This window comes from Strix uralensis, chromosome 1 (assembly GCF_047716275.1).
Source record: "Strix uralensis isolate ZFMK-TIS-50842 chromosome 1, bStrUra1, whole genome shotgun sequence".
NCBI lineage: Eukaryota > Metazoa > Chordata > Aves > Strigiformes > Strigidae > Strix > Strix uralensis.
The window spans coordinates 60,272,253-60,286,680 of record NC_133972.1 but is presented as its reverse complement, the minus strand read 5'-3'; the positions used below and the strand labels follow the sequence as shown (position 1 = coordinate 60,286,680).

At 36.0% G+C, this 14,428-nt stretch overlaps 1 protein-coding gene across 5 annotated transcripts in view; it reads left to right on the top strand.

Moving 5' to 3' along the window:
- ZMYND11 (zinc finger MYND-type containing 11) overlaps positions 1-14,428 on the top strand; it is a 108,431-nt gene that overhangs the window by 45,902 nt on the left and 48,101 nt on the right. For 4 of the 5 annotated variants that reach the window (XM_074868372.1, XM_074868343.1, XM_074868362.1 and 1 more), the window contains exon 2: positions 657-791. The exons of the other annotated variant lie outside the window; for it this stretch is intronic. In XM_074868372.1, coding sequence (XP_074724473.1) covers positions 676-791 — 116 coding nt within the window. In that variant the 5' untranslated portion in view covers positions 657-675. The remainder of the gene's footprint in view (positions 1-656; positions 792-14,428) is intronic. 5 annotated transcript variants of the gene reach the window in all.

The following is a 14,428-nucleotide window of genomic DNA, read 5'->3' as shown; positions in this document are numbered from 1 at the left end:
TGCCATCACAAGAACTTTGGTCCTGTTGGGTTTTAACATGTTACAGAAAATGGAATTGCTCCAAAATATTTTTTTAAGTATTTATCATCCATGAAAATATACTTCTAGTTTCTGCTCATAGAATGGATTTTTTTAAATAGTTGTAAATGATAAAAATATGAAAGTCATACTCTGAAAACTATATTGTATACTAAACTGTGGGTCCAGGTTTTTCTGTGTTGGAGTTTGTGCTTGCACTGTGTGATGTAGTCAAGCACCACTTGCCCTTGTTAAGGGTTCTGGGCAATGCAGGAGGCTGTGGAAGCTTCAGGCTAGGGTAGCTTCTGCTTTTTACCAAATTTTAGGGAACTGAGATGTGAACTAAGTGACTTTTCAGTTTGTAAGTTACGTTATTTGCTACTGATTTGATAATTTTTCCTGCTCGCCTTTTGCCTTCTGTATAGATTATGTAATGTGAAAGGGGTTCTTGAAAACTACAGTTTTTTGCTTTTTACTGCTCTTTAAGCATAAGAACATGCTGCTGTATACAAATTGAATTGCTATAGGGTACCAAAATTTTCCTTGTAGTCATATTTATTGCAATATGATCATCATGTAATCAATTTCATAATTCATGATTAACTTTTTGGTGTATTTTTTTTATTTATCGGCTGCAGCTGACCAAGTAAACAGGTCATGGCACGCTTAACGAAGAGACGACAGGCAGATACAAAGGCTATCCAGCATCTTTGGGCAGCTATAGAAATAATCCGGAACCAGAAGCAAATTGCTAACATTGACCGTATTACAAAGTAAGTGATCTGTTCCAAAAAAAGTCTTGATGAGGGGGAAGGTTGATGCAATTAAAAGCCCTGGGAAACAGAGACAGTAAGCATTGTGAGAGACTGTGAAACAGTTACATGCACTTCTGTGTTACTAGTTATCTAATTATTAAAAAAAACCTTCATAGATCTGAGCACCTAAAGATCCTAAAGTGAGGTTTAATCCATTGAATTGAGATCTTGCTCATCCTGTATTTGTTTTGTATAAGCATCTTTAGGAAATATGCAATATTTATAGTACTTGAACTGAGTTTAGCATGTCAGAGTTGTACTCACTTGGTAGCTTGGTCAAAATACAAGAAGTGGATACAACAGTTAAGGCAAAAAGGGTAATAAAATTTGTAAATAATCTAATTCTTTAGGAAAATGTGATAGACCAGTGGAAAACTCTTTTCCAGAAGGCAAAGATAAACCTGAAATGTTAGGTTGCTCAAACAAATAAGAAGCCGTATTTGCTGAGATGGGCATAGGATACTATCAAAGAAGACAAGAGATGATTATCACCTATGCCTAATACTATTGTTAATATTAAAATATTCTGCAATATGTATTAGGTGCTGTACACACAGAGAAATATATACTCTTTGTTCTGTAGAGCTTGCAGTGTGTAAAAAGGTCTACAGTATTAAAATACCTTTTAAGATAACTTGGAATAGCCACTGTAATAAAAACTGAGGGAGGTTTTGTCCCTCTCTCTGCTTTGTCTGCCTTTCCAGGCCAACATGTACGTCACATTTGTCAAAGTAATCAATATGAATAATTTAAAAGAGCAAAAGTAACCAGTTGGCAACTCTTCAGTTGCCAGAACCAGTGTGAACTGATAATGAGGCCAGAGACCACTAAAGGGGAGAGTTATAAACAGTGCAGGTGACTAACAAGTGAAAATCATTATAACATGGTTCCAAACTGACAGAGTTTTGAAGCTCTGGGGTGGAAGTGACAGGCAAAACTGGCTTCATAAGTGGAAGAAGTGTAACAGTTCAGGTTCTCCAAACTTCGTGAACAATAAACAAGAGAAGGAAAAAAGATGACGTCCCAAATGAATTAGTGTGTACCTGGCTTCTACAACAAAGAAAAATGTACCATTAAGATGAAAAGCACCTTCCCAGAGATAGAGAGTTCCAAGTGGGCTTGAGAGGGAGATTATATTTTAGGGAATTTCATTTTTGAGGTTGCACTTGTGTTTCAGAATGCTTTAAAGCATATATATTTGCATCATGTCTCCAAGGAAACAAGTGGGTAAACTAATGCTATACACTTTTCATTTTAACATTTCAAATTATTTGCTCCAGGCCATATATTAGCTGAGTTTGTTAGCTGTTTATGCTCTTTTTATATGTAATAAAGGGAGACAGGCATGTCTAGCTGGGGATTCATCCCACTCTTATGAGAGATGCCTGTTTTTAAGATAGTGCGAATAACATTTAGCTGGGTAAAATTAGGTGAGGCAAATCCCATTGTTACAAACAAGGTTGAGAAAACAAGTAATTAGATACTAGAAAAAGAAGTACTGCTCTTGGTAACTGAAGGGTAGTTTGATTTTTTAAAAAACAGTCTAGATCCAGATTGTATGACTCATCTCTAATCAGAAGAAAAATAAGTGACTAAACAGAGATGCAAGCAGCCCTAGTACTTTGAGAAAGATGTGCAAGGTATTAGCAGTGAAGAGTAATCTAAAAACCGCTTGGAAGTTGTAAATGCTTCACATCCACATCAATGACAAGAGTGATGAACAGTGATCTAGTTTTTATTATATGATATTTTTAAGGAGATAACCTCTGACAAGGAAAAGATAAAGACCTTTGAGTTGCTTTATGGTACTAGTACAACTGCAGTGCCTTAAAAGATCAATCAGGGTCTGGGCACATAGGCAAATGTATGAATAATAACACAGATCAAAACCAAACAGTGGTCAAAAGTGAAAATTACGAGCACATATACATAGCTTGAGCCAAAAGGAGGATTTTCGTACTTGGATTAGTAACATTTTTTAGAAGTGTTAATGCCTCTTGGGATTGTCGAAGAGTGGCTTTGCATATTACAAGTATTTGTAAGTAATACTGACAGTGAAATTTACAGAAGCATTCCTGAGTAAGGATACAGAAAAACACCAAGATAATCTTTATTTATAAATACATGTTTAAGGTAAGTGACATTCATCCTACTGTGTCATACAGTGAATGGCAAATGTGTACTTTCAGAGAACTTCCCAAGTTGAAAAGGTGATTCGTGATTTGATTTTATTTTATTTTTGCCATAGTTTGAGGGTTCGTTTGTTGCTAGAGACAAGTTGTCTTGTATATTTTGTGACCTGCTAATCCAAACACCTTTATAGCAGAACCTCTGTTGCTGCTTTCTTCATCAGATGGTTGGCTACTTTTAGGCAAATCTATTTGTTAGCTTTTCTCCTAACCAGCAGCTCAGCATGGTTGTCTCCCTCTTCCTAACATATTCCTTTTTATTTCATTTACTTCTTGCTTTTCTTAGTCTCCTGGTGCTGAGTAGAAGCCACTGTACATAGTAAGGAGCATTTACTGTCTATGACCAGGGAGGAAATGTTAGTGATATGATAAGAGGATTGTTTATAGATTAGGAACTGTTTCAACACAATATGTAAAAAAGACAAATTTATATAACACACTACAATATGTAAAATGTAGCCTGTGCACTTTATGTGTAATTGTTAAAAAATATCTGGGATAAAGAAAGACTTTCAGAAGATGCTGGCAATGGAAACTGTGCAAGAAAAATCTATAGAACTAGCCACGCATTTTCGTAGAGAACATAAGAGTAGGATGATAGTGTAGGAGGAGCCAAGAGCACTAGAAGGTATTTCTAATATCAGGAAAAACCTATAAGGAAAGAGGCCCTTTAATTAAAAGTAGACTAAATCAAGTATGCTTTGCTCTTTAAATTGATGAGGGGGAAAAGCAAGAATAGAAAAATGTGTGATTAGGAAGTGATTGAAAACTGCCTTACATTGATGAAAGAGTCACTTGGAAAATTTGAATACGCAAGTTAGAGCCTTTAATAAATCAGTTAGTAAGCTTACTGAACTTCTGGCAATTATTTTAGAAAAGTTATTGCATGCAAAGAAATGTTAAGAAACACAAGAAAGGTGTCTATTTTTGAAAGAATTAAAAATGCGTATGTGGATAAATGGCAAGAATACAACACTGTTAATTGGAGTATTATATAAATACTTAAATAAAAACATTGGTAGGGAGGAGACCACAGTGCACAGACTCGATGTCTCCAACAACAAAAAAAATCAACAAATCATTATATGAATGGGATTCTGCAATTTTAGTGATTATATGTGGGGGTACATTATATTTGGAAAGGTACTTTCCGTTGGTTGGAGATAACCATTCTTCAGTCGCTTGAAAGTAAATGAAGGACTGAAAACCAATACTAACAAGAAGTAACCGTGTAGTGAAGTTAAAGGAATTAGTTCTAAAAATGCAAACTGCCTTTTGAAAAGAACTTAAAATATATATATAAGTTCCTATCTTTGTTCATAGGCTTCAGTGTGTTCAGTGCATTTTTATTTAACGATAAAACTCATTTGAAGGCAGTGGCAACATTTCTGTAAAGGTATGCAAAATAGATATTCCCACCCATCTTATATTGTCATAGTGTATGTCAAGTCAATGAATTATAACAATTTAAAATCTAACTACTAGAAATAGCTAACATTTCTAAAGTAGCAAATTACTTAATAGCAAAATGGTATTTCTAAGAGGTATTTATCAAGAAATATGACTTATTTTTCTGTTGAGACTTGATGTTGGGTTAATTTGATCCTAATATGTCAATTATTTAGATGAGTATTATTGGTATTAGTTATGCTGTAAACACTAGTGGAGAAATGGCTTCCCATATCTTGTGAATTCTCTGTCAAGAGAGCAGCTTGACAAATTGTTCATCCCTAAAAGTGTGTTAAAAATTATAATTATGCTTTGACTTTCTGTTTCTTCCTCATTATCTTCCATCTGTTTTGGATGTGGGGTAACCTCAAAAATTGATTCTATGGAATAAAATGCCTTTAAATGCACTGGAGAAAAGGCATGCATATTTAAATGAGTAGGATAAATTATTAACATTCAGTTGCGTAGCAGATTGGTAGGTATTTCTGCACAGACATGTTTTTAAAGTTCTCTTTCTTTGGCTACTCCAGTCTTCCAGTTTCTTTTACAGTGTTTTCTTTATAATTCCCTTACAGATAATTGGACTCCTAAGATTTAATTAACTATTAATTAAATATTTACCCTTTTTCTCACAAAGTATTGGTTTCCTCAGCAGCAATTTATGAACATTTCATGATCTTCGTGATTAGTTCAGAGTTCGTTACCTATTAAGTTAATGTTATTAAAATACCCAATTGGCAAATACAGCGTTCTAGAACTATTATTGTCTGCTTTCAAGATTTTGTCATAGTAAACAGATAATTATTCTGGTTTCTAAACTATTCCATGAAGACTAATGTGAAGAACCAAAACGTAATTCTTTTCTTCCATACTTCCTTCCTCATAGTTTTTTCTTTCTCCCTTTGATGTCTTTCATGATTTATTTAGTTGATTGGCTTCTCTCCCTGTCTCTTATACTGTCTTGGTGTACTGTGACAGGGAATGCCTTGGCACCATCTGGAGCAGATATGCTGTGACCACATCACATTGCCTTTGGCTCATGGAGTGTTTCTTTGGTCCTGACATATTCTTTGTTTGTTTTATATGTGTGTGTGGTTCTTCAGTTCTAAGTGCCAAAAATAATACAGCCCACAGCAGTGCTATTCTTGCAACTTGAAGCTAGAGGCATGATGGTTTGCCATCGGGCATGATGTGAAGGCATCTGAGGACACATAGCATGCTGAAACAGTGGTGGAGTGCCCTTGGCAGAAGGAGCCAATCTTGGCATGGTTTACATCCGTGTTCTCTATCAGGAGAAAACTAACCTCTTGGCCATGCTTTGCCTTTTTCCCAGGAGGAACAAGTTGGCTTTCTCCAGAATGGAGCCTGAGAATGCGTTAGTTTGGGAATGAACCCAAGAGTGACCATAGTCCACAGGATAGAGGTATCCCAACTGTTGGGGTGATGAAGCTGATGAAGCTAAGACCATTAGCTAGGATAAAACTGAGGAGAGTTTTGTGTTATTGGCAAATAGAGTGAAACTGAAACTATCAGTTTCATCAGTCAATAAGCAGTTTTACAACATTGGTGGTACAAGAAAATGTTTTTCATAAATAGGTACAAAGACTCTCATCTTTTTAATTGGCTTTCAAATGGAACGGTCCAGTACTAGGTCCCTAATCGGTCATAACCATTTTTCCCGTATTTGTTCTGTGGACTCATTTTTGTTATATTCTAATTTAATGTAAGTGCAGCTGAGTCAGAACATCTAAGACAAATGAGCAGACCCCAAGCCTATATAGAATAGACTCTGTCAGTCCCTTTCTAGCTTTGTGCAGACTGACATTAATCAGCATTGATGGGGTAGTATGCCAGAAAAGAATTACTCAGTATGAAAGATTGCTGTAAAATGATGAGGTTTTCTGGTCCCACAGTTGAGGTGGAGTCGCTAGCAGTTACAGATTGAGTATGTGACCCTCTCAGTTTGACATTTAGTCCTGGGGGGGGGATTTTTTCTCCAAATATCACTCTGTGAAATTTCTCCAGTCAATCTCTGAGAATAGTTAAAGTTAAGGGCCTCTCCCATCCATAAATCTGGTTTTGTTGTCTTAGTTCCTTTGCTGTTCTCTTTCTAGGCTGTCTACTTTAACAGAAAACAATGTCTAGAAGCACTGATTAAAGCAAAGATGAGAATGAGCAATTTAAACAGGTAGAGAATAATCACAAGAGAGTATAAATAAGAAAATAAGCAATTTTGAATGGGTAGGGGATAATCACACAAGTCTATAAATAAGAATATGCGTTGCAGTGGTAAGAAAAAAATGAAAGAACAAGATTTTTACAGTATTGCTTATTCGAAGCTCAGAAACTTGTTAGAAAAAAATCTGTCACTATTTATAGTACCTTTGATGAAAATTTAAATCTTCCTAGTATTTTGCATGTTGCAACTAAATAGTCATGCATAAACAAAAATAGTAAGCCATAAGAATAATTAGGAGAGCAGATGACTCTGGATTTATAACTAGATAATCATTTACTTGAGCAGAAGTATGGTAGTACCTGATATTTCTTTGAGTGAAATGAAAGCTTAGAAAAGGTTTTCTGCTGTGTTAGTTTCTTATCCTTTGTCAAGCCATTCCCCAAAAATATCTGTCTTTTTGTTTAATGGCAAGTAGACTTATCTGAAAACAATTGTTTGAAGTTAAAACATCATCCTGTTACGCAGAGGAATGCAGTGGTTGCTTGAGTTCAGTTGTAACCAGTGCTTCTGTCTCCTTTTCTACATCTTTACATCATCCTCATGTATGTTTTAAATGTGACCATGTGAAGCAAATAGTGTTATTAAAACCAGCACTTCAGAATCTGGTACATGTTAATCAAACCCTGGTCAGTTGTACTGTGGTGGAACAGGTCAATATTGAAGGAGGTGCCCAGGCAAGCTCACATTTTACCACTTGGGAAAGGATGAGGAGCAACAGTACTATGAAGTTTTTTTCCATGCCATGTAGTGTAATAGCAGTTCATAATTATGCAAGGGTAAGCAAAAGTTTGGAGTACAATATCCTACAGTAAGAAGCATGATAGTAATTCCTCAGCAGGCCACGTCTGCTTCTAGTGGCAGCCTGTCTGTTGAGTGCTCACCTCTGAGAAAGCTGAATTCAGTTTGTATTGGGTTGGCTTTTATAGATATATGTATTACAGAAAACAAACACAGAAACACATCACCAGGTGATGACAGGGTAGAAGACTCTTAGCTTTAAATACCTCTTTGTGTTTTCTGTAATAGTCAAGGACAAGGCGCTTTCTGTCTGACTCCACTAAGTAAATCTCCTTTTCCATTTCTTTTACTTTCCTTCTCTCTTTCCCATGATAAACTTCAGTTGCTTCTTTTAGTCTCAGACCAGTGTTTTCATAACACTATTTTTATGTTAAGTGAATGAACTAAGTCTAGAGTTTTAAAGCTTGTAAATCTTTAGTCATAGATCATCCGGGGTGGGGGGAGGAAGTATTCTGTGCTTTTTCAGCAATTTTTTATGGGTTTGGTTAAAAATAATTATATTAATAAAGGAAAAAGCAATCTAAAACTGATCTTTTGACTCCTTACTAACAAAATTTTTAGAAAAAATACTATTTTGGTTATATATAAAAACTATATGGTGTATATATAAAAACTTTATATAAAAACTATATGGTGTAGTTGGGAACTGGCAGTGTTAGGTTAACGGTTGGACTAGATGATCTTCAAGGTCCTTTCCAACCTAGATGATTCTGTGATTCTGCATTATGTGTGCATAACTATCAGCTACAAACATAGCCATAGTTGGGTAGAAATATGATGGACATCAAAACGTTTTTACTTGTTTGGTACATTAATTTTTTATACTGATGGCTTTGTAGTCAGGTTAAATGATGCATTCAGGTCAAAATTTTCGGGCATTTTCAGAGGTTCAGATATATGCTATAAAGTAATAAAAAGAACACTGAAAACTGCATATATACAGGGAATCTCACCAGCTTTTGCATCATAACCGATAGACAGTTTTGCTTGTAAATTTGTACCGAGACCGACCACTGAGGTAATATTCAGCAAGCTAATAAGGATTTTTAACATCCAGATTAGCAAAAATGTTGAAGAGAAGTGAGGAACTAAGCTAAACACTGATATTTTACGAGACACTTAAGAAGAAATGATGGATTGTCATTGATTGTAAAAGGAATGTTCACAATGTCATATTCATTAAATTTCACCTATGTTAATTGTAGATAGCTACATTTGTCATAAAGCTTTTATCTACTTGTTTATATGGTGTTTAATCTTAATTTTGTTTGTGAGTTCATAATGATTTTCTGTTTGGGATATTATGTAACTTTAATATTGCTGGTATTAATGGTCCATTTTAAGAGTTGTTTTTAGACATTTTTGACTCAGGAGGGTGGTAGCAGGGATGACAGGAAAAAAATGTAAACTTTTCTTGGAAAAATGCTGTAAAGATCCTAGCTGCATTTGCTCTGAGTATTAGTAGAATTAAAATTTCTGAATTACTAGATTTGGTTAAAGTGTCTTCTTGAGTTTATAATGCATATTAATAATTACTCTTTTCCCATCAGGCTCTTTCGTTGATATAGATGAGTTCTTCAATTTGAGTAACGATTCTATTTAATCATGGTAATTAAACTGGTTAAAGGAATACATAAAAAGAAGTCCAGATATATTAAGCAGTGTTGTTTGTGATTTGTTAGGGATAATTGTTCCTTCAACTTGGTACTGAGCTACTGTCCCACCATGTGTTAAAGAACATGGCTACCTGAATTGCTGGGTCTGCTTCTCAGTGCTGGCTGTCATAAGACTAATTCAGTGCCTGGTGTAGAAAACTCCACCATGGGACTGACAAAGATTCCTCCAGCCTTGACACCTTTTTTTTTCCTGCTTTATGCTGACTTCATGGAATGGAAAGGATGCTGTAGCTGGCTGTGCAACTGTTACGCCTCTAGGGGTTTAGCATAAAAGGCTATTTTGTTGAGGACTAGAGCTTGAGGTGAGGCTAAACTTTTTGTGTATTTGCTTTGATGAGAAATATTAACGCATACACATCTAGTTCCTACAGTTCCTTCTGTGAAAAAATAGGTGCTTAGTGCTAACGAATTTTGCTTGATTGATTTTCCTTATCTAATAATTTATCTGATAATTCTTCTCTTAAGAATGTTCTTATGTGGTATTGCTAGTAAGGCAGTTTTCTTTTTTTATCTCAGAGGTCGATATTCTTCATTGATTCAGTAGGTGAAGTCATCTCTAGGCTGAGCATGAGTATGACTGGTAAATAAAATGATTCACACTTACAGCACAAACACATGGTTATTAACAACAGCTGTACTCCTTGTTTGATGTTTGCTAATGAGTGCAAACTCATTTAAACTCTCCTTACTGTGTGTTACTATAAAAACTGTAATGCTCAGTATTTAATACTTTTCTTAGATAATACATGCAAAGTATGAACTCCAGTATAAATACTGAGAAGGAAAGTGGTGGAAGTGTAACTGACTTGAAAATCACTATCCCCGTTTTCATTTTAATGAATATTCTCATGTACTCCATACTTCTATTAATGTCTGTGTTGAAGTTGTATAAGTTTACACAGAAAAATGCGTAACAGGCTATCTTTTATTTCTCATTACTAAAAGCAAATCAATTTACTTTTTAGGTCACAACAAGTACTGATTTTTTCTCAAATCATAACATCTTTATAACGTTTAAAAGTGAAACTTCTAGCTTATGTTTGGTTTCTTTGTTGTAAATAAATGCGGCTTTCTATTAGAAGTAAAAGATAAAAACCAGTGTGACATGGCCATTTAGCAGGTTGTTATCTGGCCTGAAGTGCTCATCAAGGCTTTCGCTGTAATCAGGGGAGAGAGAATGATCTCTAAAGCACTACTCATACCAACTATTTTAGGCTGTGGTTTCATATTCCCATTCATATAAAGAATATCATCACCAAAAGCAACAGTCCTGCCCTGATGGCTTTTCCAGCCGTTCTGCTGTTCCCTAGCTGGCAATTAGGTGAACATTTGTGTGACAGTGTGATGATTTTGAAACTCAGCCAAGCTAAAATGAATCTGACCAAAAAAAAAAAAAAAAAAAAAAAAAAAGGTTTTGTTACTTTCAACCCAGATAAGAATGGAAATTAAATTAGATAACTTTAAAAAACTGAATCATGAAAGCACTTGAATGTATGTATTTTCAGAATGTATATAATTCATGTTTTGAATTGAGACACTCAATATGAGCTGACTAAATATTTCATTTGCAAGGTATTAGATAGGATGTTATGTTCTGAGTCATGTATTACTTGTTTGTCTCTTCAGTACATCCACAGAAAAGTGCTGGATGGAACAGTGGCTCTGCATATACACAAGCAATCGTCCATATGAATGCAATGCCCCTGAAAAATTAATGCTGCTGTTTGCCAGTAGTGCTCAGTCCACATACATGTACATTACCAGCAGTATCACACACAACTTTTTAGGTTGGAAAAATGGGAGTAGAGCGCTTTTTTAGATAAGTTCCTCCTTAACAAGGTGGTAGTAGTTCTGAAAGGGAGATTTTTGTAGATAAGGATTGAATAGCTTGGTACCTTAATTACTTGCTTTTTATGGTCATATTGTAGGTTACACAATCTTAGGTGTATAGTGAAGTTGTATGAGTGAGAATTTCAATTACTTGTGGTAAAATTACCATGGTTTTGACAGAAATGACCCAGGTGATTACCATTATAGGAAACTGCATGGTGCCTGGGGTATCTAAAGCATGCACAAACAAGACTGCTCCTTAGCTTTGTTTTAGCAGCAGCAGCAGCAGCAGCAGAAACATCAGGCAGATCTGAGTTTCATTGAACTGCTGGATCTTACTGTCTCACTATCAAGTTTATGCATTCTTTTTGTTTTATAAAAGCTGCACAAAATTAGATTCTGTATTCATGCAAATGCTGTATTTCTAGACTAAGAAGGAGAGCTTAAACAAATTTTTAAAAAATTTCCTACTTAGATAGCATACGTGTATTCAAAATGAATGTTGCATCCCCCCTTGGAATTTTGGACAGCACAAAATGTAGACCATGTAATCAGCATTTTATTGCACAGGCAACAGCTCTGTCAATGCCTGTGTGGTCTATGCAGTGTGCTGTTGGTATGTGGAGTGCAGTGGAAGTCAAATGCAGCCTGTTTATATACATGCATCTCTCTTTGTGAAGTGTGAGTACAGGGGAAGAATGTTATGCTTTGGTTATCTTTATCTTAGTGAATTTAGTCCATAATTGAAACTTTATGTTTCAGTTCTACTTTCTCTGTGTGTCTGTATTGTCTTCAGCTCTCAGACCAGCTCTCAGTTTCTGGCAAATATATTGTTTTGAAATACAAATACCCATAATGTTTAGCCCCTGTTTTGTGAAAGTTGATTTGTACCACAGTGCTACATCTGGTGGGAGTAGGCAGCCTGCACTTCAGAGTTGAGACCTTGAGATACAACTGTGAGCACAAATCTTCCATAAGGATAGCTAGTGGATTCCTGAGATTTGAGCCTGGGTATTTTAAGTTCTTATGCCATGAAGCTGTATCTGTTAAAAAAAAAATAAAAAATCACAGCCATATCTTCCATTTTTACTTTTAGTATGACCAAGTTACCTATTCTTTGCAAATTAAAAAAAGTCTTAAAAGAAGTGCGTGGGACTTCTATAAAACTGCTGTCATACGCTGAATCTAAAGCAAAAGGCATCATTTCTCACCAGAGATAGGAACACAATATAGAACTCAGAATAGATTTTTGGCTGCTTTCCTTCCATTTTATGTATTATTCCTTAAGGTCTGTCCCTGAATCTAGGACATTTTTATATACCTGTAGGTAACATTTAAAATTAATGGCAGTCTTTCAGTTGAGTTTAATGGGATCTGCTGTATTTTATCAGATCTCAATTGTGAGATGGGCTATGCATACAAGGACATCTTAAGACCTCTGTTCCTCCCTGGATGATTTGCTTAGCAGATAGTCTGCTACTTCCCTTCGTATCGTGGAGGGCGGAGGCATCCAGCATAGACAGAGATAATTGATCAGACCAAGATTACAGTGTTTGCCACTAAAATTAGCATCTACCTACACTTGTCACACTGTTGTATTTTATGTAAGACAGCTATTTCCTGTATGTATTTAATTTAGTCTTTTACAGAGATGCTTGCCGTAGCATTTTTTTTCAGTATTTTGCTTTTGATGAGTTCAGGTGGCTGAAAATTCAATTCCTTGTGAGACCAGAAAAACTGAGGTGGTTTTTTTTTTGTTTTTTTTTTTTTTTTTTTTAAATACCTGTGTCAACTTTCCACCTTAAGTAACATTCCTTCTTTCCTTCCTTGGCCACAACACAGCTGCGCCCATGTAAACGATTTGCTACATCTCAGTAGTCCACAGTTGCCTTCAGGAGAACTCTTTGGGAGCAGAGTGAGCTATTTATGTGCATTATTTTTTGGCCATATATATTAAGCTCTTTGGGACAGGGTTTGGCATCGTGTTGTGTCTTGCACAGCACCAAGCAAGAGTTGTAAGCTGCGTGACAGCTGTAGGTGAAAGTTCACCATCTGATGCCCTGCAAGTGCCAGCTACTTTTGTATCTGTTTTGCTCCCATGGTGATCACAGCTTTAGAGTCTGCTTCTTCCATACCCCTTAGATCAAACCAAACCATTTTCTTGAGTTTTAATGTATGTTATGAAGCACATGGAGGTTTTGAACAGAAAGATGTTCTGAGCACTGGCTGGTTTGAGAAACTTTTTTTTGAAGTTTTAGGTGTGAATTGCTCATATGCTGACAGACTTTGGTGCTTCTGCAATGTTTCCGGTATATTGGGCAGGCAAGCGGTTTAGAGGTGGATTAGGGTACTCCTGTGGTCTAGTTTTGTTTAGCAGAGGGAGATGGCAAGATCCAGTTTTCACTTGGTAGTGGCATGAGTTCTATAGGAGCTTCTGCAATTTGTTGCTGTGAAGGAGACTCTGGACGGGCACATACCAGGTTTCCCTGCATATTGTTCCTCTCCTATCATTGCAACGTGGCTCAGGTGGGGTGTGCAGCAGACGGCTGTGTGGCTCCTGGATGCCATGAGGCCTGTGAGAACTGCTCAAGTCCTCAACTCCAGCTTTGCTGACCCCTTGGGCTGTCCTTGTGGTTTCTGAGAGGTGGTCAAGGTTTTAGTATGGGTAACAAGAATAAGGTATATAAACAGAAGACTACGATGATATTTTATTGCTGCTAAATTTGAAAAGACCTGACTACTGTTCATCTGCAGTCCCAAACAGGTTTAAAATTCTTATTTCACATTTTTCTGATAGCTGTTTGTGTGCTAAATACACATGAGCATGCACACACATATACAGTCTACAAATCTATTAATGATTATCCTCTATCGTTCTCCTCTAAATTTTTTCTTTTGCTGTCAAACAGCCATGCAAAAATATTAGCTATGCGCACATGTGCATCTACCTGATTCTGTTGGTAGTATCTTGTTTCTGAAAGTCAGCACATTTACATACACATTTGATGGTGTGACAATGCTGAGGTTTATTTAAGGGTGGTAATGAACAACCTACATGCTAAAGATTCTTATCCTTTGCTTTCCAAGTGGTGTTGCAATAATTGAAAACATGCTTTAGTAGGCTCTTAGAAGATGATTAAGAAAAATGTAATTTTGCTAGATTTGCTAGATTCTTCTGTGCTAATGTCAAGGAGGTTTATGCTGCCAGTTTATAAATGGAGAAAATACTGACCTATAAATACTGTAATATTGAGCAGCAGTTCAGTTGCTTCTGTATCCCACAGACAGACAGCCTCATTTGGTGAGATTTGGAATGTAATATGCAGATTATCAGGCCAAACCTCCTCTTTTCATCAGACACTCATTTTATATAGTAGGGATTAGCACAGTTAAATTGTATTTTGAAATGGTTGT